This window comes from Photinus pyralis, unplaced genomic scaffold (genome assembly GCF_008802855.1).
Source record: "Photinus pyralis isolate 1611_PpyrPB1 unplaced genomic scaffold, Ppyr1.3 Ppyr1.4_LG8, whole genome shotgun sequence".
Taxonomy (NCBI): domain Eukaryota; kingdom Metazoa; phylum Arthropoda; class Insecta; order Coleoptera; family Lampyridae; genus Photinus; species Photinus pyralis.
The window spans coordinates 726,622-750,969 of NW_022170819.1; the positions used below are offsets into that span (position 1 = coordinate 726,622).

The 24,348-nt window shown below is 37.3% G+C and overlaps 5 protein-coding genes and 3 long non-coding RNA genes across 8 annotated transcripts; 6 read left to right on the plus strand and 2 right to left on the minus strand.

The window, feature by feature from the left end:
- Positions 1-4,005: 4,005 nt before the first annotated feature.
- On the minus strand, positions 4,006-5,008 carry LOC116178808. Its single transcript, XR_004146896.1, has 3 exons — positions 4,679-5,008; positions 4,490-4,630; positions 4,006-4,444 (listed from the first exon to the last, which is right to left on the minus strand). It is a non-coding gene; the product is annotated as an uncharacterized LOC116178808 (long non-coding RNA).
- LOC116178809 lies at positions 4,983-5,600 on the plus strand. Its single transcript, XR_004146897.1, has 2 exons — positions 4,983-5,316; positions 5,384-5,600. It is a non-coding gene; the product is annotated as an uncharacterized LOC116178809 (long non-coding RNA).
- Positions 5,601-6,107: 507 nt separating this feature from the next.
- On the plus strand, positions 6,108-6,779 carry LOC116179271. The gene is made up of 3 exons (XM_031499023.1): positions 6,108-6,276; positions 6,347-6,487; positions 6,538-6,779. Exons 1-3 carry the CDS (start codon positions 6,216-6,218, stop codon positions 6,690-6,692), a joined length of 357 nt encoding a protein of 118 aa, XP_031354883.1. The 5' UTR covers positions 6,108-6,215; the 3' UTR covers positions 6,693-6,779.
- A 4,573-nt stretch (positions 6,780-11,352) lies between these two features.
- On the plus strand, positions 11,353-12,299 carry LOC116178728. The gene is made up of 4 exons (XM_031498309.1): positions 11,353-11,489; positions 11,573-11,778; positions 11,924-12,064; positions 12,114-12,299. Exons 2-4 carry the CDS (start codon positions 11,724-11,726, stop codon positions 12,272-12,274), a joined length of 357 nt encoding a protein of 118 aa, XP_031354169.1. The 5' UTR covers positions 11,353-11,489; positions 11,573-11,723; the 3' UTR covers positions 12,275-12,299.
- Positions 12,300-14,899: 2,600 nt separating this feature from the next.
- LOC116178726 lies at positions 14,900-15,763 on the plus strand. Its single transcript, XM_031498306.1, has 3 exons — positions 14,900-15,101; positions 15,329-15,469; positions 15,519-15,763. The coding sequence occupies exons 1-3, from the start codon at positions 15,035-15,037 to the stop codon at positions 15,680-15,682; spliced, it is 372 nt and encodes a 123-aa protein (XP_031354166.1). The 5' UTR covers positions 14,900-15,034; the 3' UTR covers positions 15,683-15,763.
- A 2,063-nt stretch (positions 15,764-17,826) lies between these two features.
- On the plus strand, positions 17,827-18,510 carry LOC116178727. Its single transcript, XM_031498308.1, has 3 exons — positions 17,827-17,986; positions 18,096-18,236; positions 18,282-18,510. Exons 1-3 carry the CDS (start codon positions 17,926-17,928, stop codon positions 18,440-18,442), a joined length of 363 nt encoding a protein of 120 aa, XP_031354168.1. The 5' UTR covers positions 17,827-17,925; the 3' UTR covers positions 18,443-18,510.
- Positions 18,511-21,978: 3,468 nt separating this feature from the next.
- On the plus strand, positions 21,979-22,541 carry LOC116177597. Its single transcript, XR_004146710.1, has 3 exons — positions 21,979-22,118; positions 22,171-22,314; positions 22,363-22,541. It is a non-coding gene; the product is annotated as an uncharacterized LOC116177597 (long non-coding RNA).
- Positions 22,542-23,593: 1,052 nt separating this feature from the next.
- On the minus strand, positions 23,594-24,237 carry LOC116177593. Its single transcript, XM_031496608.1, has 3 exons — positions 24,081-24,237; positions 23,890-24,033; positions 23,594-23,834 (listed from the first exon to the last, which is right to left on the minus strand). Exons 1-3 carry the CDS (start codon positions 24,130-24,132, stop codon positions 23,674-23,676), a joined length of 357 nt encoding a protein of 118 aa, XP_031352468.1. The 5' UTR covers positions 24,133-24,237; the 3' UTR covers positions 23,594-23,673.
- Positions 24,238-24,348: the final 111 nt, after the last annotated feature.

Sequence of the window (24,348 nt, forward strand, 5' to 3'; positions counted from 1 at the left end):
CTCAAGTTCAAGGTTACTCTCAAGTTGTGAGAATTTTTCATTTACCCAGTCAGGATAGACTAATTATGTGTCGATGGTCGACTTGTCTTAGACCGAAAAATGAATATTTCTAAAAGATTATAGCCTGAAGCGCTAGTATAGGTGGTAACTATTACACTTTGGACATGTTATGTGGTACATAATGGACACACTACTCAAAAATATAGTAAGGGCTATAGTCTTGTTTTTAAAATTGATAGAAGGTCGACATGAAATGTATATTTCTGAAAGGGTATAGCCAAAATAAGAACAATAAATTACACTACTCAAAAAAGGGCTAACTGTGCGCTGTACAAAAATAATCCCCACACTTTGAAGAAACTGCAGGTAACAATTACAATTTTTTCCTTCCTTGGATTGGTCTTATTTCACGCCTACTCACTTTAACCCTTAAATCTATTGTGCGTATCTCAGTGTTTTACTCCGAGAGAGGCAGAATTGAGATTTAGATTCTTAAACTTTGGTAAGAAAATCAAAGAAAATGTTTAGCCGATTCAATTTTTTAATCTGTAAATCGGTTTCAACTCCAATTTTCAGATCAGGGTGTCCACATTTCAATACAGACAAACTATCGAAACTCCATACATCTAATCCTTGCCACAAGGCTAAGAATTGCGATACATAGGTTGAACAGATTCGATGAAGTTTGTTTGAAATTCATGTGGGCACCTTTAAACTACAATATGCGATATCCGCAAATAATATATAGTCTCTAATTTTATTTAAGTTTCAACAATTAATGTTACTGTCAGCAACAAAACTTTTAGTAAAGCCATGATAGTTGTTTGGAACGACACGTTAGAAGAAGAACTACATTCAATTTTGGGGTGAAACGTGAAGTCGTATAAAAGTGCGTCTTATTGGAAATAAAAATTAACGTTTCTGGGGATCTCAATGTATACAGCGTGCCTTCTCGAATTCCCACAATCCAAACTTTCGCTTTTAAGTTTTTTAACATTAAAATCGCTGTCTATAAAATCAATCACTTATACACCGATGAGAAGCGTATAATTGTTTATATTACGCCCAATTAAACAGAGTGCGTTTCCTTGTAAAATCTTTCCGTAAATAATTAAAGCTTAAGCAGACAACATAAATAAATTGCATTAGGGTAAATAGTAAACGACAAATATAAGGTTAATGCATTCAAATACATCATAAATTGTATTTTCAAGTGGCTGCTATAACTTTATTATAGGTACGTCGTAAATTCTCTAAATGGTAACAGGGTGTTAATATATAAATACTAGAAATGTTGTAAAAAGCTGTTAAATTTAATAATTCATATTTTTGTTCCAGTGAAATATTCTGAATATACATACACTGGACAGCATTTATTTGAATAAATCCTTGTTTTGGTGTAGATTAATACACTCCATTAATATTCGACAAATCAACTTAGTGATTGTTTCAAATTCGAACTAATCAGATGATTTTTTAAGTGATTAAAAGCTAGGTTAGCTTTTTATCAGCGATTAAAATGCGTGTAGGAATGCCTAAAATAAAATATAGTGGTTGTGAAATTTGCTAGTTGTATTAATCTCCCTAAAATACGCTCGAGAATTTTTTGGGATTAGTTAGTTAGATTTTGAAGTGAATCTGGATTGAGATTGGTTTTGACAACATATTTTCGTAAATATCGCGTTGGGATTGTAATTACTTCTTAATCAAGATTTTGCACTCATACTAAATTCAAAGATTCAAATAAAAAAGGGAGCCGTGTCTGAATCAGTGTTTCCTTCAATAATTGATCTTGCTTTCACTTGGGAATTATTTTGTAAAAATTCAGATAAGGAAGTGAAAGCCCATGTAATAGGCCAGTCCATTTCACTGTACCCACTCCCCGAATCATGAAATCATGAAAAGTGTTTTTAAGCAAAATCTACGGTTCCGGAGGCGTTTAAACAGGTTTCCAGCTATTTTCAGATTTTTCAAGATTCTCTCACTGTACCAAACAGGGGCGGACTGACACGGGAGGGCGGGTGGCGGTTGCTACCTGGCCTGTAGATCATAATGGCCCGTTGGAAATTTATAACTATGTGCTGTATTTAGTTTCTTGCACTATTAATAAATTATTAACACGTTTCTCTAATTGGGGTTGATGTTAGGTTGTTAAAAAATTAAAAAATTCTGTTTTAATTGAAGTGTTTTACAATGAATTTATCATTTTTTGTCGTAGCATGAAAGTGCTGAAATACAATGATAGGCGACGCACCTCGTGTGGATTGTATATTTTGTTACTTTTAATTATCAGCTGCAATTTAAAAAAAAACTGTATGGTAATTTTCTATAAGAAAACTTTTTTTCCGGGTCGATCTGAGACAATTTTTTCTTCGGGGCTCAAAAAAAGGCAAAAATTCTCGGGAAAACACTTTTTCTTATTAATTTGGGTGCGTGGAATCCAAATCAATTCGTACTTTTTCCATCAGACTTCTCAATCAAAAGTTATAGACTAGAAAAGAAACCAATTTCGAAAGAAAATTCAAAAGGCTGTAACTTTTGAACTAGTAGCCCAATCTTGGAACTGTTTGAAATTATGGATTCTACAGGCCACATTCTATAAGCAAATTTTTTTCCGGGTCGATCTGAGACAATTTTTTTTTCGGGGCTCAAAAAAAGGCAGTGTATAACCTTCCTTTTTTACCAAAAATCGACTACACCAAAATTTCTCGGGAAAACACTTTTTCTTATTAATTTTGGTGCGTAGAATCCAAAACAATTCGTACTTTTTCGATCAGACTTCTCAATCAAATGTTATAGACTAGAAACCAATTTCGAAAGAAAATTCAAAGGGCTGTAACTTTTGAACTAGTAGCCCAATCTTGGAACTGTTTGAAATTATGGATTCTACAGGCCACATTCTATAAGAATATTTTTTTTCCGGGTCGATCTGAGACAATTTTTTTTTCGGGGGTCAAAGTTATTTACACGTTTCTCTAATTGGGGTTGATGTTAGGTTGTTAAAAAATTCTGTTTTAATTTTATTGAAGTGTTTTACAATGAATTTAGCATTTTTTGTCGTAGCATGAAAGTGCTGAAATACAGTGATAGGCGACGCACCTCGTGTGGATTGTATATTTTGTTACTTTTAATTATCAGCTGCAATTAAAAAAAAACTGTATGGTAATTGATTTTCGAGAAAGGAGTACTTTAAAATGTTTTTGTGGTGCACCTCAGAGCTACCCCCCCCCCCCGGCACCTTCATTACTACACTAATACTTTAATGGCCCGTAACCTATGCAATTCCACCTGGCCCTTAAGTACCCAGTCCGTCCCTGGTACCAAATGATTAGCTGTGGAAAGGTCGTAACTCGTAAGTTATTTCCAGTGTTTCTTAAGTGCTTTCTTATGCACTTAAAATGCTTTATAAAGCACCGAAATCTCCTGAACCTTCAAGGGCTTTATGTGACTGTACCTAGATTATATTTAACTTTACTTGCTCTTAGAAACTATAAGAGGTTTCATGAAGTTCTTTATATATGAATCGAATGCTTTAATTATAGTCTTTCATACGCCTTTCCATTTGAACATTATTGATTGGGATTATTAGGGAAACGTTGACAGAATTAAAGTGATTTTCACTACTAAACAAATGTATAAAGCAACATTTCTAATTTTCCTGGACAATTGAGGACTTCTGGAGTCTTCTGTGCCGTTTAGCCGAAGGCTTTCGGACGCGCGTCCAGTACAGGCTAAATTCTATGTGTCAGTTTTCGACGAACAACTGAGCCACTTGTTTTCTTTGCCTACACATAGGTAGGAGTGACCCATAAAGCTACCCCGATATAGACGTGCGGGGTACAAGAGAGAGTCTTCTGGATTCGAAGTCCTAATGTTAGAAGTATGGCTGGAGGAGGAAGAGAGTTGGCGGATCTAATGAGGAAAAGAAACATAAACATTCTACAATACAAAAGGAAAAAACTGCTAGGAAGGGGAGAAATTCCACTATCGTTTTTTTAAAATTAATTTTAATACAAGAAAATTGCTTTCCTTTAACATTTAGAATATGACATTCTACTTTTTCCTTTTTTTCTTTTAAGTCATATGGTAAAGAGTAGGTAATCCATTGATTACCAAGCAAAGACAACATTACTTAATTAGCTACAAAGATGAATACTTTCATCGATAAATTCTGCAATCAAAACAACCCACACTGGAAGGTCAAGCAGGTGCTGTTGGTTGTGCAGTGATGCAGATCATCTTCATTCCAAAATTTTCACTGGTGTTATCCAGGATTATGGCAAACGTGTATAATAAACTGCGAGTATTAGCAAGGCACTAAAGGTAATTTCTGCATGGTATGTTGATGCCCTTGCAGAATTGCACAAAAACGATGAACACGTTGTACAGTCCGTTTTGTTTATGCAGTGATTAGGCAATCCACAGTTTCTCGTCACGGCCGTAACTAAAAATTAGTTCGTTACTACGAAATTGCTACACACCCACTTACTGCCTGATCTAACGTCTTTTTGTACATAACAAACGGTTTCCGCACTCAGACAAATGGCTCTCGACACCTTGTTGCCTCGAAATCGTTTCGCACAGAACCCGACGGAAGAAGAAAAGCAATCATAGCACACGAGACCATTAACTGAAAACTCAACTACAGTTTTTTTCAAAGTAGAATGACGCAACTCACCAGAATAGAAGTAGTAAATTAATAAAAACCACGTCAATACAGAGACTTGCATTTTAAACCATTATTGACTACCTACGTCCACAATTCGTACTATAGTTTTTCATATTTACTTTAGCCGGCGATAATCGGCTATCGGTTAAACTGATAGTTTTAGCAAACCTTTGCTTTAGCAGTGAAAGCTCTGTGGAAAATTTTAGCTCCCAGCTATTTACTGATTGGGGAACTCAAGGTTTAAGATCGCGAGTACTTTGTGTATCATTTCACTGATAACCCAGTGTTCGACATTTTTAAATGTACCAATTGATACGCTTGACGACTGTTTGCATAACTACTCTGATAGCGACCTACCGTCACTTCTTCTATACTTAGTACGGGTAACAGGATTATCCTTGGAGAGGGGAGAATTTGATATGAAACGATACCAAATTTTACCTCAGTTATGAATCTTACGTTTAACCAGAATTAACTTCGGAGGCAATCCCCTAATGTATGGTGCATATTTGGAGGGTAAAGTTAAGGGGAAAGCGACGTAGGTTCTGGAATAAGCAGTCGTCGTACTCCCAGTATCCTGGAGAGAAAAGCTCTGCAGCATTGTTCCTGGCCACCATATGCATTCAATTTGACAACTGGTTTTTTATGTATGTAACGTATTGATACTCAGTTTTCATGAAGTGGGTGTTAACACAGCTACTCTGAAATAACTAGATTGTTCTTCGTGGGTGACATATGATGGTAATTCAAGTTGTCCCACACATTGACTTCTTCCAGTCAAAGTTTAATAATAAGGTAGGTACAGGACGTGTGCCCAAAGGACCTCGAGTATAGTGTTGCCGAACAAATGAGTTGACGACTCATTTAAAAGGCCCGGGAGATAGAAATTGCTGCGGAAAAGCTTTTCACGATAGAAATGTCGCTTCTCGGATACATCACTCGTTCAGTTCATTTGCTTTTAATAATTGTAAAAATAGCGATTCTAAGATAAATTCTTTAAAACAATATGCCTAAAGTGACCAAAAATGCAAGTAAAGCTTTAAATTGATATTTCAAACCTTTACTATTTATCATGCTTCTAATGATGTACACAATGTCCCGTTCCTATGCTTTTTTGTTAATTTTGCTTGCATTTCCTCCAAATAAAGTGTTACTTTAAAATTAAATTCATGGAAGGATTGGAGAACGTATTAAATTTAAATTTAAACAAGTTATAAATCAGCATCAAAATAGACTAGAGCCTGCACATCTACACTATAGCAGAAAGCTTTTAGTGAAAATTTGAAGTCTCTAGCTATTGTAATTGCCGAGATCTCAGCCGGACAGCCAGCCAGCGCACCATAACGAATATAATAGCGTATTTTCTTCAAAAATGCGCTAAAAATGCCCGATTGTGTAAAATTGTCGTTATCGGTCTAATATCATCTATGTGATCGTAATAATCATAGTATTTGATAAGAACAGTCACCTTTACAACCACTTCCACGAGGCAAGGCACACATTCATTCTTGCACGTCACCTTCTATAGTAAACAGGGGACCCAAAGATGAATTACAAAACAATCTATTTGTTTGTGACGTTGTTGGTAGCATGCTGTGTTCAAAATGGTGAGTCGATCAATGAAAGCCGTTAACAATACTGTCGACAAACGGAATTGTTACCAGGAGAGAATTTTAGGCTGGTCACTAAAGTGCTATACATGCTCATCACCTGAAGACTCGACGTGTGGACGTGAATTCAATTCCTCCAAGGTACCTGCTTTAGATTGCAAAGAGGGCAACAACGTGTGCATTAAGGTAACGCCTACAGTCGCAGGGGGTGAGTCTGTTATCAAAATAGTTGACGCACTACTCAAAAGTAATTTTCAGTGACTGCGGTTGCGAGGCTTTGCGGAATTAAAGAGGCGTGCGCGATTCTTGAATCCTGTGTTACTTGTGATTCAGATCTGTGCAACACATCTGCGTCTGTGAAATTCCAATTTTGGCTCCTGTCGTTAATCGGCGTAGTCTATTTTTATTTATAAAGTTTAGGTATGTAAGTACAGCATGCTCGAAATTGTAACTGTACACTTATGATTGTAATGGGGTAATAAAAGTTTCTCTGACTCCTGGCTGCTTCCCATGATTTAAGAAAATTGTTGTGTGTTGACCTTACATTTTTGTAATATGGTCTCAACAGGAGATATGAATGGTCAGCTTTCAAGAATTAGCGTTAAACTGGCCGCAGTTTTTGAAAGACAAAGTGTCATTTTACTTTGACGTTGAGATAATTATGGCTTTGGACTATTTTTTAATCTAATTTAGTGCAATGAACAACAATCCCCTCGTTCAAATTTAAACATTTGCATGCAATACTTGAAACTGATGTCTTAAAATGAACTTTCTGTCAAATATTACACCATCCCCCATAAAAACGCCTTTGTAGGTGTATCTTCATTAGCTGAAACTTTGCACCAAAATCTTGGGTAGGCGTACAATTTTCCTGGCTTCAAAAATCGATAAAGTTAATTAAATTCGAGGCCTTCAATTAAATCAGGAAATAAGTTCCTTTTGAATTAACTTATATCCATCTCTCCGTATAGGAATGCTACGATGTTATCGGATTAAAATTAAAAGTCTAGTATCGTCTATAGTACCTGTTATCAATAATATAAATAATGGTCGTAAATCTAGTGTTACCTATACATGCGGTTAACAAATGTTAAACAAACATTGTTCAGAAACTCAATTTGGAAAATGATCTATGCAATAGATGTGTATTACAGAAAATGACCATTAATATAATCTGCAGTTAGTAAGGACCTAAATGATGTCGTGGTTTTGTCCCTTTGTTTTTCTGGACTCCTGGACGGATGGTCCTTCCTAGCTAGGAAGTCCGTTCCTTTTAGTCCATCGAGGAACACTACTAAATTTATGAAAATGTATCGTACACGTCGATACTTCGACATGAGAAATCGATAATGTACTCGTATTATCAAATATCAAAAGGATTTTCGGAGAACTAAATTAAATAAAACGCTACCATGCGTGATACGAGTTGACGCCACCATTTCCGAATACGCGTCCGCTATTTATAGACGATTAACTCATTCTATCTACCGCAATGTAAATGTATAAACAATTCTCACTTATTCAAATGTTTGTTTCCACTTTCTTCGCAATTGAAACAGGAAACAGTACCTACAAGATAAAACTTTCATTAGGTTACAGTGGAGCAAAGTTACATAAATGTCAATTTACTGGAAGAAATCAGATTAAAATTGATAGAAAATTTTTTTTCCGGGTCGATCGATATAAACAGTCAAAAGAATTTGGAATAAAGGTAGACATGCATATTATTTATTTAGTTAGCATGCAGTAAGTCGTGCTAGGATCAAAAAAGATCAAGAAAGTCACTATACCTACAATCAGCCTGCTGCAAATTATCTACGTCCACGTCGTTCTACGTATAGAACCTTCCCCCAAACTTTTGCCGGTTGCAATGTAACAACGTGGGATTCTATTTCTAATCGTTTAGGATACGCGAACCCACGTAATAGATACGATAGATAATGATAGCTTAATTTGTAGATACACATTCTATAAGGAAAATTTTTTTTCCGGGTCCGGTAATTTTGGTGCATAGAATACAAAACAATTCGTACTTTTTCGATCAGACTTCTCAATCAAAAGTTATGGACTAGAACCCAATTTCGAAAGAAAATTCAAAGGGCTGTAACTTTTGATCTAGTAGCCCAATCTTCAAACTGTTTGAAATTATGGATTCTACGGGCCACATTCTTTAAGAAATTTTTTTCTTCGGGTCGATCTGAGACAATTTTTTTTCGGGCCTCAAAAAAAGGCAGTGTATAACCTTCCTTTTTTAACAAAAATCGACTGCACCAAAATTTCTCGGGAAAACACTTTTTCTTATTAATTTTGGTGCGTAGAATCCAAAACAATTCGTACTTTTTCGATCAGACTTCTCAATCAAAAGTTATAGACTAGAAACCAATTTCGAAAGAAAATTCAAAGGGCTGTAACTTTTGAACTAGTAGCCCAATTTTGGAACTGTTTGAAATTATGGATTCTACAGGCCACATTCTATAAGAAAATTTTTTCCGGGTCGATCTGAGACAATTTTTATTTCGGGGCTCAAAAAAAGGCAGTGTATAACCTTCCTTTTTTACCAAAAATCGACTGCACCAAGATTTCTCGAGAAAACACTCTTTCTTATTAATTTTGGTGCGTAGAATCCAAAACAATTCGTACTTTTTCGATCGGATTTCTCAATCAAAAGTTATGGACTAGAAACCAATTTCGAAAGAAAATTCAAAGGGCTGTAACTTTTGAACTAGTAGCCCAATCTTGGAACTGGTTGAAATTATGGATTCTACAGTCCACATTCTATAAGGAAAATTTTTTTCCGGTTCGATCTGAGACAATTTTTTTTTCGGGGCTCAAAAAAAGGCAGTGTAAAACCTTCCTTCTTTACCAAAAATCGACTGCACCAAAATTTCTCGGAAAAACACTTTTTCTTATTAATTTTGGTGCGTAGAATCCAAAACAATTCGTACTTTTTCGATCAGACTTCTCAATCAAAAGTTATGGACTAGAAACCAATTTCGAAAGAAAATTCAAAGGGCTGTAACTTTTGAACTAGTAGCCCAATCTTGGAACTGTTTGAAACTATGGATTCTACAGGCCACATTCTACCAAGCGTCAAATCCGGTAGTTCTGATTTTTTTTCTCATTGAAATAACAAGTTTAGTAGTCAGTGCATAATCAATGAATTTACCTTAGTCATTTGCTTCCGCAAGTGGTCTGGTGGGGCATTTAAAATTACTTGTATATCCTCTAAACACAATCAATGTAATAAGTACTGCCATGCATATTACAAGTGTCACGCGCTTCTCAATTAGTGTATAAGTGTAGTAAGTGAGGATTGCTCCCTCCGCTGTCAGGTCCAGAATTACAGACTGGGTGACGACCAGTCAATTATAGGTTGGTGGCAAAGAGCAACCGGACTCAGACAGTCCAGGGTTCTTTTTAACAGGGTGCCTTGGCAAATCTGAATCTTCTAAGCTTCTAAAGCTGAACGGGTATCCTTGCGATCCTGGATGATCAACTATCACCTGCATAATATTGGGCTTATGGAGGAGCCCTCGTGCAGGTTCTGTGGCGAAACAGATGAAACTATCGAACATGTGGTCTGTCACTGTGGCGCCTAGATCAAGGACAGATATCAGCTCCTTGGTGACAGCTATCTGGAACCGGGGAGGGTGAAGCAACTTGACCTAAACATGGTACTATCCTTTATTGAGAGGAATGGGCTTTTACCCTACTTGCGAAACAAAGGAGGTAGACTGGTCCTTTAGTGAGCCTACGTGCTGCCTGGTTGGGCTCCCCTGTGAATAGAATGGAATACACTCAATCGAGGCAGCAAAGATATTCAATGTACTGCAGGAATTAACATCCCTATCAATGGGTGTGGATAATAAGTAGAACAGAGTTCGCTTAGTAATTTCGTAATACCTAGTGGTAATGATAATCGCAATAATGTGAAGTGTAAGAAAAAGAGTGGCATAAGTTGCATATATGTAAACAATGATTGTGTTTAACAGTAATAGGTAAAACTTGAAATAGCTGTAACTTGAAACTTGAGATAACACCAATTGACATTGAGAAAGCTCTCCCGTTCAATAAATCACATACAAAAATTTATGTGCGGGGAAACAAGATCAGCCAACAACTTGTTTATTCCTTCGCATAGAACTACGCAAATGGGGAGAAGTCCGTTCATAACTTGCATAAAACTGTACAACAAATTGCCAGGACATTTTAAATGCGATTGCAGATCGCTAAAGAAACAATGTTTCTGCTCTTAAGATGATACCTGAGTACCCATGACAAAATATTATCTGAAATTTAATGTGATATTAGAAATTAAGCAAAACGACACATTTAATTTGTAATCTATGATTTGTAAATTTTAATTGTAGTAGTTAACTGTTGTAGTTTCAACGCTTCATACCACCTCATACTCCATTATTGACAGTTCCATACATGTATATGTCAGAGAGTGCAATTAGGTAAATAAATAAATAAATAAAAATAAATCTAAGTAAAAAGTTTTAGAGCAAAATGTGCACAACATTATTTTTTACACATGAATTTGGAGTTGAAAAAGCTTTCAAACGCATTAAAAACGCATTATATTGATGCCGAAAGAGTATATCACATGCACATTTGATAACCGCGTGCGTTTGATTCAAAAATGTTAAATCCTTTTTTTTTGAGAGGTCACATGTATTTTGATCAAAGCATATCAAAATCGTTATTTATCGCCAAGATCGTCGGAAAAAACGACCAAGAGCATTTTCTCAATGCCCAAGACATGAATTTGATGCATTTTTGTTGACTCTAGGTATATGCATTTTACAAAGTTAAAACAAATAGTTGTTAAAAAGTGATCGTAATACTGAGGGTGATTCGATATTCCGTTGTATCGGTTTATTTGTACCAAAACCACTTCTATTTATCACGAAGGTGCCTTTATCGTTGAATAAAAAATAGTGCTTTTATTCAATGCCTTTATGAATAAATCCTGGAATAAATAAACTTCGATATTTGTATATACAATTTTTGTACGCTTGGCAGGTCTGCTTTATGGTGTAGCTACTCTGACGTTAGGTATTGCTAAATTTGTGTGTGCATGGCATAAATGATCTTGAATAGGCGCCGGCTATACAAACAGGAGGAAATCAAATGCGTTTTATTCTTGCATTCTCTCTACGAACGCAGTAGTGTCCAAGAGTGCCACGAAATTATAATTTCACGACGTAAGTAAATAAAAAAAAACGGACTTAACTTGGCTACCATCTGCCGATGTACACGGTGTGTTTTGTATTACTTATGGTTGTAGTCTTGCACATGGTACAAGTTTACGTGGTAGAAAAATATAATTAGTCCAAGGATTTCCACTCCCTAATCCAGTGAGTTTGCACATCTCGTAATGGCAACGTCGCCGACTATTTTACTTTTAACTACTGCAGTTTGAAGTCGGCATTAAAAAGATGAGTTACAAAACGTGTTTGTTCGTAGCTTTGCTCGTTTCTTACATTAAAAATGGTGAGTTTAATGTTAATTGGAAGCTTCCACGACCTTAAAATCATTATTGTAAGTCCAGGAATTGCAAACTATTCGTTTCCTCAGGTGCCTCCTAACTGTACACAATTAAACAGTTTGCATAATATTGAAAACCATACATTTTCAGGAGAATCCCTCTACTGTTACACGTGCGCTTCGCCGGACAACTTAATGTGCGGAAGCGATTTTAGCACGTCCAAAGTAGCCGCACTACATTGCAAAACCGATGAAAACCTTTGCCTTAAAGCATCGACCACAGTTTTGGGCGGTAAGTGATTTGTAAACAAATTGCACCAGTTAATTTGGGCTATTTTCAGTGACCGTAGTAACGAGAACGTGTGGAGTGCAAGAGTCATGCCAATTATTTGATAAGTGCAACACCTGCAGCTCTGATAAGTGTAACTCCTCGAGCAACGTTCAATTTCAATTTATGTTACTGCCATTAGCTGGCTTAATATTTGTTAAGTCTTATTTTTGAAATATATCCATCGAATGGTTGTGCAGATTGTTGTTCAATTAAAAAATCCGAAATATTATGTAACCGCGTAGGTGCGGAACGATGAACATCGCGTTGGTTTAATAAGTCGAATAACTAATAAGGCATGGTTTGCCTAATTACGGATGTTTTTCAAGGTTGTAGTACTTAGTTTAATTTTATAAATTAACTCCCCAACATTATTTAAACCATACGTTATGGAAGTACGCCATGCTAATTGTGGTGGATGAAACAATCTAGTTCGATCAATTATTATCTTTGAGTACATGTTATTGCTTCATATTCATTACATACATAAGGTGGACATAATATAGAAAGGGCATATTGCTAAAAAAAATCGTAAAATATTTCATACTTTTCATTATTTTTTGTCTGTGTCCAAAATGCCCTTTATTACTTGGTTTCGTTTTGAAAATGCAAATGAGGATAGTGCAATGTTCACATTACACATAATTGATCATCATGATCTAGAAATCGGATAGGATATGTAAATACATTCACTACTTCCATCAGGGACGGACCTAGACAAAAAAATCGGGGCGGCAGACATGACATTTTGCCAACTCAACTGTAAAAATTTCCAACTCAAACGGGTAGTATCTATTAAGTATTAAGTGGTAGGTATTTCCAAGTCTAATAAATCATGTAGAATGTAAGATATCAGTATACGGTCTCTAATACTAATTAAAAGTATTACCAAAATACCAACCTTTGTGTTGAAAAAGAAGGAAGTGACTTTCCTATTAAAGAGTCCTTTTTTTATAGATTTTGCCGCAATTTCTCATTCCTTCAATAATTGACTTATCACATTTACGATTTACCTACTTTCGCGGCATTCGCCAACTGGTAATGAAAATTACCAACTATTGTCAAAATTGCCAACTAGTTAAGTATTGGAGGGGAGGGGCAGCCTGCCCCCCTTGCCCCCCCATAGGTCCGTCGCTGACTTCCATATCCTATACGAGTTTGTGCTACTGATCACCATCTTGTATAGGGAACGGAAATTTGCCACCCGGCTACGTATTCCCCTATGCAATCTCTACCCTCATACGTGGAACTAAACGAGAGTCTGCAAGAGTCCTATCACGTCAGCTGGCTATGACGAGCCCTCTTTGTACCGGAAGCACTCACGCTGAAAACGCAACTCCCATACAGGGGCCCTCATGACGCACGGGCCCGCCATGGCCTGGAATCCGTAACCCTTGTGCGCGATAAAGTGCCTTGATTTTAACGGTAGAAATTTTGTAATTGGAGTACAAGAAGGCGTAAGAGCTATTAATCCCTAAGAGAATAATATATGGCATTATACCGAAAAAAACAACCATAAGTACAATACTCACAGTATTTATTAGTCGTAGATAATAGTAGATTATTTTATGTGGAGGAAAACTGGAGACATATTACTTTTCATGGTGCGTCTATGTTTAACGCCGCCGAACGGAGTGAGGCGGCTTATAGAAGGCAAGCCATGAAAAGTAACTTCTCCTCCAAATAAAATATGCTATTTTTTCTTCAAACTTCCGCAAATTTATCCAAAACACAAGGTTCTAAATTATTCAAAGGGGCTTAAAAATTAAGTGATGGTAACAGGCCATAGGTTACAAACCTTAACTATCACGATACCGTGTCGAGTTAAAACAGCGGCGAGAAGTAATCACAATCGGTACCTATTAAGATTGCTCTTTTAAATTTGGATCTGGAGGTATGTGTAGTTTGAAGCACTTATGGCTGCGGGTGGTGGGAAAATGTTATTTAAGTAGAGTTCCATTACAATCAATAAGCATTATTCCAAGTATCATACGCTGGGTTTCGTTGCGTAAAGTGACAACATCCAGCCCAAACCCTAATTTGACTGGAGTAATAATGATGCGATAATAAATACGAGTACATGTTTTGCATCCCTTACACCATTTTCAAAAAATTGAGAGTACAGACGGACCGACAGACCGACATCATCGAGATTTTGTTTGATTCGGATTCCTGGTGCTTCAAAATGTGTATTTACGTCAAAAAAGTGGGGGGTCATTTTTTACCCTAATGCGATTGTTACCTCCCTTACTAACGTGCGGATGGTAACCACCAGTATACTACATTTTTCTTCGTAAGACTATGCCGAAAAACGAATTTTGATACGACCTGATTGCAAAAATTTACAATTTTCGGGCAAAATCGTTCTAATCTCCCTGGTCTAGTAAGGGCATTTTTAACCTTAGTTCTTGGAGTTCTGTATTAAGTGTCGGATGGCCCTTTAAAAGCTTTGAAACCCTTTATAATGAAGTTTATTGCATTTACCACGAAAATATAAAGTTGTTAATTAATATATATTGAGAATAATTGTCGCCCTCGATCTGGCCTAATTGATGTACTTGTCTAACTATCTGTTTAACTGTTTAGGAGCCGTAGCACGTCACAATCAAATAAATCACATTCTTCATGAATCGGAAAAGATGGTAACAATTTAACTACTTTCCATACACAAAATTACCTTTAAGAGGTACCTAGTAAGGCAATACCTAGTTTATATGTATCCCCTACCATTAAACGCCAAAAAATAGAGGACCTTGACCAAAATACACACATCGCTAATTTTTTGCTTCGCGACTACTTCTGCGTGTTACGTATGATTTAAGTGGGAATCGAATACTTCACGGATCTCCAGAGTGCAGTCTGCTTCTAATTCTTGCAATCTAAACATAATCCATCTCCATATTGCCGCAGCTACATTTTGTCGAAAGTGAAAACATGGTTTTGAACAAGACGTGCCTCATACTGCTCGTAGCGGTAGTATTTATTTCTTACATCCAAACAGGTAAGTTGTGTCACAGATTAAAGATACGCTACCTGTGGTTGTGTGTATTCGCAAAGAGGGTGGATTATTATGTATTCATGCCGGGACCAAGGGACAAAAGACAAACTTATTGCTATTTTTAAATACAGAATCATCACAAATCAAGGTTAACCATTTGTTTGCATAACTACCAATCCTTTTTTTTACAAACAACCTTTTTATAACAAATTACCTAATCTTTGTTTCAGGTTCAGCCTTGGAATGCTATACGTGCTCGTCCTTAGACAATTCAACTTGCGGAACCCCATTCAACCCTGCCATAGTAGGCGTCATGAAGTGTATGGGCAATGACAACGTTTGCCTTAAAGGATCAAACCATGGTACAACTGGTAAGTCGTTTCTAAACACGAAGAATGTTATTATATGAATCACTTTCAGTTGCTGTGGTTACGAGGGGATGCGGAACCAAAGACTCATGTCACGCATATAATAAGAAGTGCCATACTTGTAACTCGGATAGGTGTAATTCTTCGAACAATGCCAAATTTCAGTTTATGCTACTGCCCTTAGTCGGTATTACCATTGTGAAGTCTTATCTGTGAGATCTTTTATTTTGTGATGTTTATTTTTGTATTTTGGAGTATACGTGATTATATTAAAAAAAAACTTTTTAAACAATCTGATTACAATTGGTACATTTGGTTAAATAATGATGCGTTGAAATGGAGAAACCGATGTCTGCACTTAGATACTGACGTCAGTCGCCTGTTCAACAATTATGAGGTCACCACCCCATATGAAGATCAATTGAATGATATATGCTAAATTAACTTAATGACTGTTACCAATGATGTACACTGGGGACTTTTTAGCGCAGTTTTCTGCTATTACGAGCGTTTGTCCGTCCGCCCGTGTGTAGGGCGAGATTTCGACAGTGGAAAACCGCAAAAAGCTCGTAGGTTTGTCGTCTGGTGGATAAAGGTGCAGCACCATCATTCTAATCACTTTGGGATGATGTCCAAACGTTGACAGGATTTTCAATTAAAACCAATTTCGTCTGGGAAACGGCCAAACACATTTACTTGATGCGCATGGACTACATTTTGTAGTTTTCCTGTCACACTTCCTTTTTGGTTAAGTTAGTAGAATAAAATATTTATAAGAACCGCAAAAGCGAGGCCTACCGACGCTTTTAGCTTTTCGGTTTTAGTTTTAAGCGAAAGATATCAGAAAAATTACCACAGGGATAACTGGTCTGTGGCGGCCAAGCGTTCATACGGATGTCGTTTTTTGTTCCGTTCCCGAAGAGAATAGAATACCAAATAAGTATTAATTTTTGGGCGAAGAAATAGTGTTGATATGTTGCAAGAGTCTCGGCTGCTGATAAAACATTAATTACATTAGCGCCTCCGTCGATTTCACAAGTTTATCAATATTGGCCGAGAAATTTGGAGGTGTCTATCCAGTTTTGTATGCACTGTTGCCGAATCAGCAGCGCACCATATACAGGGTGTTTTTTTAAGATGGGCCATACGACAATGTAAAGGCGTAGAGTTATTTAAAATGGGCCATAGGGAAATTTACATTGCATCAATTGTTTCAGTCATAGCTTCCTCGCGAATTATCTGCCACAGTACCTTCTGTAGAAATTGTTTCTAAATCAACAAATTTATTCAAATCAGATATAAAAGTACGGTACGAGTATAAGATTTCAAACGGTGCTCGAATTTTTTTTCCACCGGCAACCAAACAATACCCGATCCTTGCACTGAATAGCTCGCATTACCACTCAGTTGCTCCCACTACAAATTGTACTACATGAACACCTTTTCGGGCGGCGGAATAAATGTTGCTGCTTCGTTGATACAGTATGAAGGATTGAGATCGAAAACTGTTAGTGAAATATCTAAGCGCAAGGCCAGATTTGAGAACAATTTGCGCAATATAAATTTCCCTATTGCCCATTTTAAATAACTCAACGCATTTACATTACGTTATGCTAGGTGTGTATTTTCTATGGCCCATTTTAAAAAAAAACACCCTGTATAACCAGCTATTTCCCACCGTTATTGCTTCTGATTACCAAGTTGCCGCTTTCCAAGCTATGATGGATTTGTTTATAGAAGTTCCTTTATTCGGATGCTTTTTCCACTATATAAAGAAGCATATAAGGACAATAATTACCGTTAAGTAACAAGTATAACAACAATCCGGATTTCTCGTTAAGTCCAGAACGATAACGGCACTAATTTTCAATCACTTATGGAATGGATCGAAGATAATTATTTGAGAAGGATGAACAGACGGGGAAATGGTATAGGCCCCTACATTTAATTGTTTCCATTCGAAATGTAGGATCTTTATCAAAGAAAAGACCACTTAATAGTATAATAGGATAGTACGAATAATCACGCTAAAGCTACTAGTCATCAGAGACTGCAAACCGAATTACCAATGAACCACCCCACACTATGGAAACTAATCGAGTGTCTTTAAACGGTGCAAAACGGACGTTACCTACATTTTTATGAGCATCTCGTGGAGGACAACAGTCCTCTAAAGAAATTAAGGAAATACCAGGGAAGCTGATGAAAGGATTAGGATAGCGTGATTTGTATATTGACAAATGGGCCCCTCAAATTGTATTGTTAAAAGACCAGAAATAGCTAAGGTGTCAAGGAAGTCTCATTACAATTGAAACATTCTTATTTTTAACGCGATAGCGTCATCAAGCATTAGATTAAGTGTAGGGAAATGGCCAGAAGAATAAGCTCCCACTTTCTATTCTAAACGTGCACGTGCGGTCTTAGTACTAGATTACCTATTGCAGGTTGCGCACTGAAACATGGATTACAAAACAAAGTGCTTGTTTTTGACATTTTTGTTAATTTCTCACATTAAATACGGTGAGTGGGTGTCGCCTGAAAGTTCTATAATTAATTATGTGTCGGTAGTAAATTTGTTAACTTTCTTCCGCTATACACCCGAAAAAAAATTTATCCGGAAAAATTTCAGGCGAATCTCTACAATGTTACACATGTTCATCCCCAGAAGCTTTAATATGTGGGAATGACTTTAGTCCTTCTAAGGCACTCGCAGTGCCATGTGCGGGATCCGAAAGCGTATGTATAAAAGGGAAGTCGAGGGTTGGCGGTGGTAAGTGTATGACTTCCTCAACACACAACTGTTGATTTCTTTTAGACATTGTCGTGACGAGGACGTGCGGGACGCAATCGTCCTGTCAGTTATTCGAAACCTGCCAGGTTTGCACCACCGACAAGTGTAATTCTTCCACGAGTTTGAAATTTCATTTAATGCTGCTTCCATTGGTCGGATTAACTATTATCAAATCCTTTTTCTAAGATAACTTAAGTCTTAATTTTTATATGTTATACAGAATAATATATTATAATGTTGTTAGCTTCGAGAAGACATTATTGATTTAAAAATCGTTACGCGAGCGTTGAGAAAACGCCGCGCCCACCATAATACGCGTCGTGTATTTTTAGCTTTACAATATGCGTGACATTACGTAATGTCTAAAAGCAGGTGAATGGTTTAAGCCATTATGAAATAAATGCTATGATGTCACTTTAACAGTATGCGGCGCGGTTGCCTTCAAGATCAAATAGGTGTACCTACCTACTTTATTTACTTGTAAACTAAAAGCATGAGAGATGACCTCATCCTTTTTATTAGTTAGGAAATTAAATATGCGGTTTCCAAGTTTTTAGTTAATTAAACCTCCATGAGTGAGGTGGGATGTAATAACATACCTCAGCCTATTGCAAGACAAGCGGGTTGCACTTACCCTTGGCTTTGGATATAAAATATTTTATTTTCAAAGCCCTTTGTCACTGGAATCCCATCCCCAATCACTCGGAATCTCTTTATCCCCCAAGTACTTTTCAAATTATCGAATTATGTAGTGCGACATCTATCATCTGTGGTGGAAACCCCCTCATACCAGCTAAATTACACCAAATTATGAATAAAGAAAAGGGGTTCATTACGCTTATGTGGGTTTTACAAGTTTTACAAGACGCATATAAGAAGAGGCCATAAAAACTCAGGAATTCCGAACGATGATTTTCAACAAGACTCGCAAGATGTCACACTCCAGCACTAGAAAAACAAAAAGTTGGCACGATTGTCAAAGCTCCAAGATTTACCGCCACACCGCATCAACTCCAGGACAATTCCAATTGCTCTACTGTTGAATCACGTACACATCAGAAGGAGATGTTTGATTCCGAGGATCCGGTGGATCTCAGCGAAGAGAACAGACAAATTGTCGGCCACGGTGGGGAACAACTTCTGTCCAAGTGTATTTACGATGGTAACGGTCCAAGGCGTGATGCGGTCGATGAGAGTAAGTAGGTACGTGTATCCTAGGTTGCTTCGCTCAACTTCCGCAGATGACTGGCGGTTTTGCACCCGCGTCTCTTGTCTACGGCGAAACACTCCGCTTGCCAGGAAAATTATTTATCTCGGAAAATGTGTTTTCCCGAGAAATTTTGATGTACTCGATTTTTGGTAAAAAAGGAAGGTAATACACTGCCTTTTTTTGAGCCCCGAAGAAAAAATTTATCAGATCGACCCGGAAAAAAAATTTTTCTTATAGAATGTGCCCTGTAGAATCCATAATTTCAAGCAGTTCCAAGATTGGGCTACTAGTTCAAAAGTTACAGCCCTTTGAATTTTTTTTCGAAATTGGTTTCTAGTCTATATAACTTTTGATTGAGAAGTCTGATCGAAAAAGTACGAATTGATTTGGATTCTACGCACCCAAATTAATAAGAAAAAGTGTTTTCCCGAGAAAATTTGGTGTAGTCGATTTTTGGTAAAAAAGGAAGGTTATACACTGCCTTTTTTGAGCCCCGAAAAAAAATTGTCTCAGATCGACCCGGGAAAAAAAATTTCTTATAGAATGTGGCCTGTAGAATCCATAATTTCAAACAGTTCCAAGATTGGACTACTAGTTCAAAAGTTACAGCCCTTTGAATTTTTTTTCGAAATTGGTTTCTAGACTATAACTTTTGATTGAGAAGTCTGATCGAAAAAGTACGAATTGATTTGATCAGAAGTTAAACTGGAATGCACACGTTAAGGTCAAAAGAAAACAGATTGACATTAAAGCTAAACAAATGAACTGGCTAAATGGTAGACGATCCCAACTTTCCCTATCGAACAAAATACTATTGTACAAAATCATATTAAAAGTTAAAACCCATATGGACGTATGGGATGCATGATTATGGGGATGCGCAAAGGCCTCCCACACCCAAATTCTACAGAGATGTCAATTGAAAATGCTCCGAACAATAACAAATGCTCCGTGGTATGTAACAAATGCAACTCTCCATGCAGATCTAGGTATTCCATACGTGGCCAACGAGATTCAGAGACTCGCAAGAACTTACAATCGCAACTTGGCAGGGCATGGGAACGAACTAATAGGACAGCTGATCAACCAACCAGGTGTCAATAGAAGACTGAAGCGACTATGGCCACATGATTTACTATAATAACAATTCGTAGTAGAATATTACATATGGGGAAAGTGGCAATCGCCTCTTGTAGCCTAGACGAAACTGTTTCTGCATTTTCCCTAGGGGAAACCCATTCCGTCCCCATTGTATATACGTTTCCTAGCTTGTAATTAATTCATTTTCTGTAACCGGCAACTTCCAAATACATTCACGTTTAAAAGGAAGAAGTAATTTCATAAATGGTATTCAAGCCCTACGTTTCTCTAATTTCACCCTTTGTCCACGTCTGCACAGCGATTAACCCACTTTCCGCCATCACTTTAAAGTGAGAGTGCAGCAAATGGGTGGTACGAAGGCTTTTGTTTAGCCGTAATTAGTTTTCTAATAATATTTCTAATGGCATTTCCGTCTGTTCCGTATTCATATACCGCTTCGCGCTTTTGTTGCGTCTCACTATTTTGTATGGCTCTAATCTTATTAATTTGATTGCCCCGAGGTTTAGCACATTTTGCGAGTTATTTATTTACCAGCAGCTTGCATCATTTGGATGCTAATGAGTTTGCTAAGTCACTTAGAACCTCCTTCGAAGATTTCCGCCCATCCCGAGCAAGAAAACATGGAAAGCCAAGGATTTTCGTCCATGCGGAACTGCATACCTGCTCACATGTTTTTGTGCGAAATTAAGGACGAAAGGGATCACTACAACCCTTATGCGAGGGACCGTTCACGATTCACGATAAAGAATCGATCGTCTGAAATCGTCGCAAATCGTGAAATCCAGCAGTGCACTCCGCCCCAGCTACCAGTTGCTTCCGAGGAAACTGAATCTGGGAACGATACCCACTCTTAGCACCAACTAACTGGGTCCGGACGACAGATGAATTTTCCGAAAAGGTTTGCCAACTTCCATAATGCTGCGCTGGAGGAGAGTAATGTGGCAACAGACTGCAAACTAAAACGTGCTGCACCCTCTTTGAACAAAATGGTCAACCGATTATAGCGTAGCGTCTCTGCCGGTAAAAGTTTAAAAGCAGTTCTCCGAACTCGGAATTCCTGCTTCGATGGCGCTTCAAGAAAGAACCAGCTCTCCGCTTGTAGGACCACTTCGCCTTGCCAGCTCGACGTCGCGCCGCGCTCCACCAGCCAGAAAACCCGCATCCGTGCTCACTCCGAAGACAGCGCTTGCCGCGTGCACTGCGGCTACCATTTTGTATATATTGTAGATATATTCCATAAAACTCAACAACATTTTATTTGAGTAATGTTAATTGGTATCGATACAATAAAGGAAACTGCGAGGGAAACTGTCTTCTTTCATTTCCTTTGCAGAATAGCCGTAATTCACATTGAAGACGGCTTGCCAATGTTTCCAAATAGAAATAACTAAACTCCTATTAGTGTGTCAAGACAAATATAGTAAGTCTATATTTAAGCTTTTCTCAATTTTGTTTACACCACCGCCTTGAATAAACTAAAAATATGAGTTCGCAAAGAAAAACGATGTTTTTAACTTTCAGTATAATTTTAACATGCCTTATTCGTTATGGTAAGATACCATTCTTTTCTTTTGCCGCAACCGTGGTCTTTGTAAATTTTAGCAATGTCATTGGAATGCTTTACTTGTACATCGTATGAGAACGAGACATGTGGTGTGAAGTTTAATAGGTCGGAGACGAAAGTCGAACCTTGCTGTGCCGCTTGTAATGCATGCTTCAAAGCACGAGTCGTGACGCCAGAAAATAGTACGTTGGTGTTGTAATGGAAAACTTGCTAACATTATTCTGTTATAGAAACTAAAGTGATCCGGTCGTGTGGCACTGATTACCACTGCCAGTTGTACGATCGTGAGGGATGTCGTACTTGTAATAAGAACCTATGCAATGGCTCACCAAGGAGTGCTACCCAGTCAGGCTTTATGATAGCTGTGTTTATTTGCAAGTTTTTCAAATATAATGTATTTTGAGGAAAATGTGGTTTGCTTAGCATACAGAGGCGGCGAGTGCGGCCAACGCATTCAACTACAATCTAACTGTACGAAGGTATGAGAGAGAAAAGAGAAAAACCTCCTCCGAAATCATCCTTAAACAAAACACCTAAAAAGAGAACCTAGAAGAAAGGGCAACTCCCTACTTTAGTGTTAGAATTTCTGTCTTGTTTGTTGAAGGTCCAAGTTCCACTTTTCTATTTAAAGCATGTAGAAAGGAAAGCATGTAAGTTATTTCATTAATAAGGAATAGAGTGGACCAGCGCATGATCCTTAGAGAAAGTTACAAAAATAAGTTCGAGTTTGACCATCCATGCGACCAGTTTAAAATGTTTAACTACAGAAAGTTTAACCGTTTATTTGAAAAGAGCGAAGGTCGGTGTTTTTCGGGCATAATAACCAGCACCAACCTTAAAGAGTCGAATGCGAACTATTAAATTGAAGCCAAGTTTAGCCAGGTTTACAATATAATCAATATTAGTATCTAGAAGGGATGAACTAAACACGCTACAAAAAAATCAGTTGTGTCGCCGTTAAGTAAAGAAAAGGGCAGTAAACAATTGTTGAAATACGTGACGCCGAAATTCGTATAAGTATCCGCAGGCAAAAAAATTATCCGAAGGTTAGATTATAAAACTTGTGGTTTAGCTAACGAATTTCTCCTTTTCTGTGAAGAAAGATAGTGTGAACGCTCATTTCTAAAACCCTATGATGCCAAACGTTCCCGACCTTTACATGCTTGTAATCAATGAACGCCAGGATTAACTGTTCTAAAAAACTACATCCTAAAACTTAATTTCGCTGGAGGATTATTTTACCATCGGAAGATTCTAATCTGCAGCTTCAGGATTTATTTTCTGCGTATTAGAGATGTCGACCGTTGGGTAATTTGATGCCGTCTGTTTTGCAAGTGCTTTATGCTTTATCGTGATGCCCGTGACTGAATCAGTTGCTAAAAGGCAACAGATTTTCTGCTTAAGGGATGTTGTCGTGGATTTCTAAATTAATTCAGGCGAGTCCCTCGAGTAAGTAAGGTACTAAGAATATATCGTTTATTATTATCATCACAAGTAACTCAATTTGTCGCAATAGAGAAGCGAGAATTGTCTACAAAGGGTCAAGCTTGGAAAGAGTTGCACAAATCTTTATCGCATATTTTACAATGCAGAACTTTCCCTTTGTAATCCTCATCAACGCATCGTTTAAGATCTACAGACCGTAATGGACCGACCGGCACCAAATCACAGGCAGTTTCTTCTTGATACCCATCGATGGGGTCTGAAAGAAGCGAAATTTGGAAAAGAAATCCCATTTGGATTCCAGTGGCACTTACGGTCAGTGATAACATAAGAACAAACAGCTTGATAACCAATTACGGGAAGCCCACAAGTGATGACTTCACCTAATTGTGTTGATGCACATTTTCTACTGCCATAAGGACCGGTGCAGTTACCCGTCAAACACGTTAAAGAGTTAACTAAAATCGCACAAATTAAAGTGAGCAATATAAAATTTACCACGTACCTATTGTCAGCGAAACTAGTAAGAAACTTATTACACAAAGAAGTTTTGCCATTTTACTTTTGTAACTTAACGAACTGTAGGATACTTATAATTAAAATGCTCGAGTAGTTGTGAATGAAGGTCAAGGAGCAGATCTTGTTTTATTCGTATGACCTCATAGTTACCAATATTATTTTTTAAATGTTGTTTTTATAAAAAGTGTTATTGATAAAGTTTCATCGGGGATTTTCAAGATTTCCTTGTATTTCAACATCTCGTTGCCTAAAAC

What these genes read in the sequence shown, in the direction of transcription:
- LOC116178727 (XM_031498308.1), top strand. Translation starts at nt 17,926, where the DNA reads ATGGATTACAAAACAAAGTGCTTGTTTTTGACATTTTTGTTAATTTCT. An exon ending in AATTTCTCACATTAAATACG is followed by an intron (nt 17,987 to 18,095) that starts GTGAGTGGGTGT and finishes GAAAAATTTCAG; the next exon opens with GCGAATCTCTACAATGTTAC. An exon ending in GAAGTCGAGGGTTGGCGGTG is followed by an intron (nt 18,237 to 18,281) that starts GTAAGTGTATGA and finishes GATTTCTTTTAG; the next exon opens with ACATTGTCGTGACGAGGACG.
- LOC116179271 (XM_031499023.1), top strand. Translation starts at nt 6,216, where the DNA reads ATGAATTACAAAACAATCTATTTGTTTGTGACGTTGTTGGTAGCATGC. An exon ending in AGCATGCTGTGTTCAAAATG is followed by an intron (nt 6,277 to 6,346) that starts GTGAGTCGATCA and finishes AGAGAATTTTAG; the next exon opens with GCTGGTCACTAAAGTGCTAT. An exon ending in AACGCCTACAGTCGCAGGGG is followed by an intron (nt 6,488 to 6,537) that starts GTGAGTCTGTTA and finishes AGTAATTTTCAG; the next exon opens with TGACTGCGGTTGCGAGGCTT.
- LOC116178726 (XM_031498306.1), top strand. Translation starts at nt 15,035, where the DNA reads ATGGTTTTGAACAAGACGTGCCTCATACTGCTCGTAGCGGTAGTATTT. An exon ending in TATTTCTTACATCCAAACAG is followed by an intron (nt 15,102 to 15,328) that starts GTAAGTTGTGTC and finishes TCTTTGTTTCAG; the next exon opens with GTTCAGCCTTGGAATGCTAT. An exon ending in ATCAAACCATGGTACAACTG is followed by an intron (nt 15,470 to 15,518) that starts GTAAGTCGTTTC and finishes AATCACTTTCAG; the next exon opens with TTGCTGTGGTTACGAGGGGA.
- LOC116177593 (XM_031496608.1), bottom strand. Translation starts at nt 24,132, where the DNA reads ATGGCAAAACTTCTTTGTGTAATAAGTTTCTTACTAGTTTCGCTGACA. An exon ending in ACTAGTTTCGCTGACAATAG is followed by an intron (nt 24,034 to 24,080) that starts GTACGTGGTAAA and finishes GTGCGATTTTAG; the next exon opens with TTAACTCTTTAACGTGTTTG. An exon ending in TTCTTATGTTATCACTGACC is followed by an intron (nt 23,835 to 23,889) that starts GTAAGTGCCACT and finishes CGCTTCTTTCAG; the next exon opens with ACCCCATCGATGGGTATCAA.
- LOC116178728 (XM_031498309.1), top strand. Translation starts at nt 11,724, where the DNA reads ATGAGTTACAAAACGTGTTTGTTCGTAGCTTTGCTCGTTTCTTACATT. An exon ending in CGTTTCTTACATTAAAAATG is followed by an intron (nt 11,779 to 11,923) that starts GTGAGTTTAATG and finishes ATACATTTTCAG; the next exon opens with GAGAATCCCTCTACTGTTAC. An exon ending in ATCGACCACAGTTTTGGGCG is followed by an intron (nt 12,065 to 12,113) that starts GTAAGTGATTTG and finishes GGCTATTTTCAG; the next exon opens with TGACCGTAGTAACGAGAACG.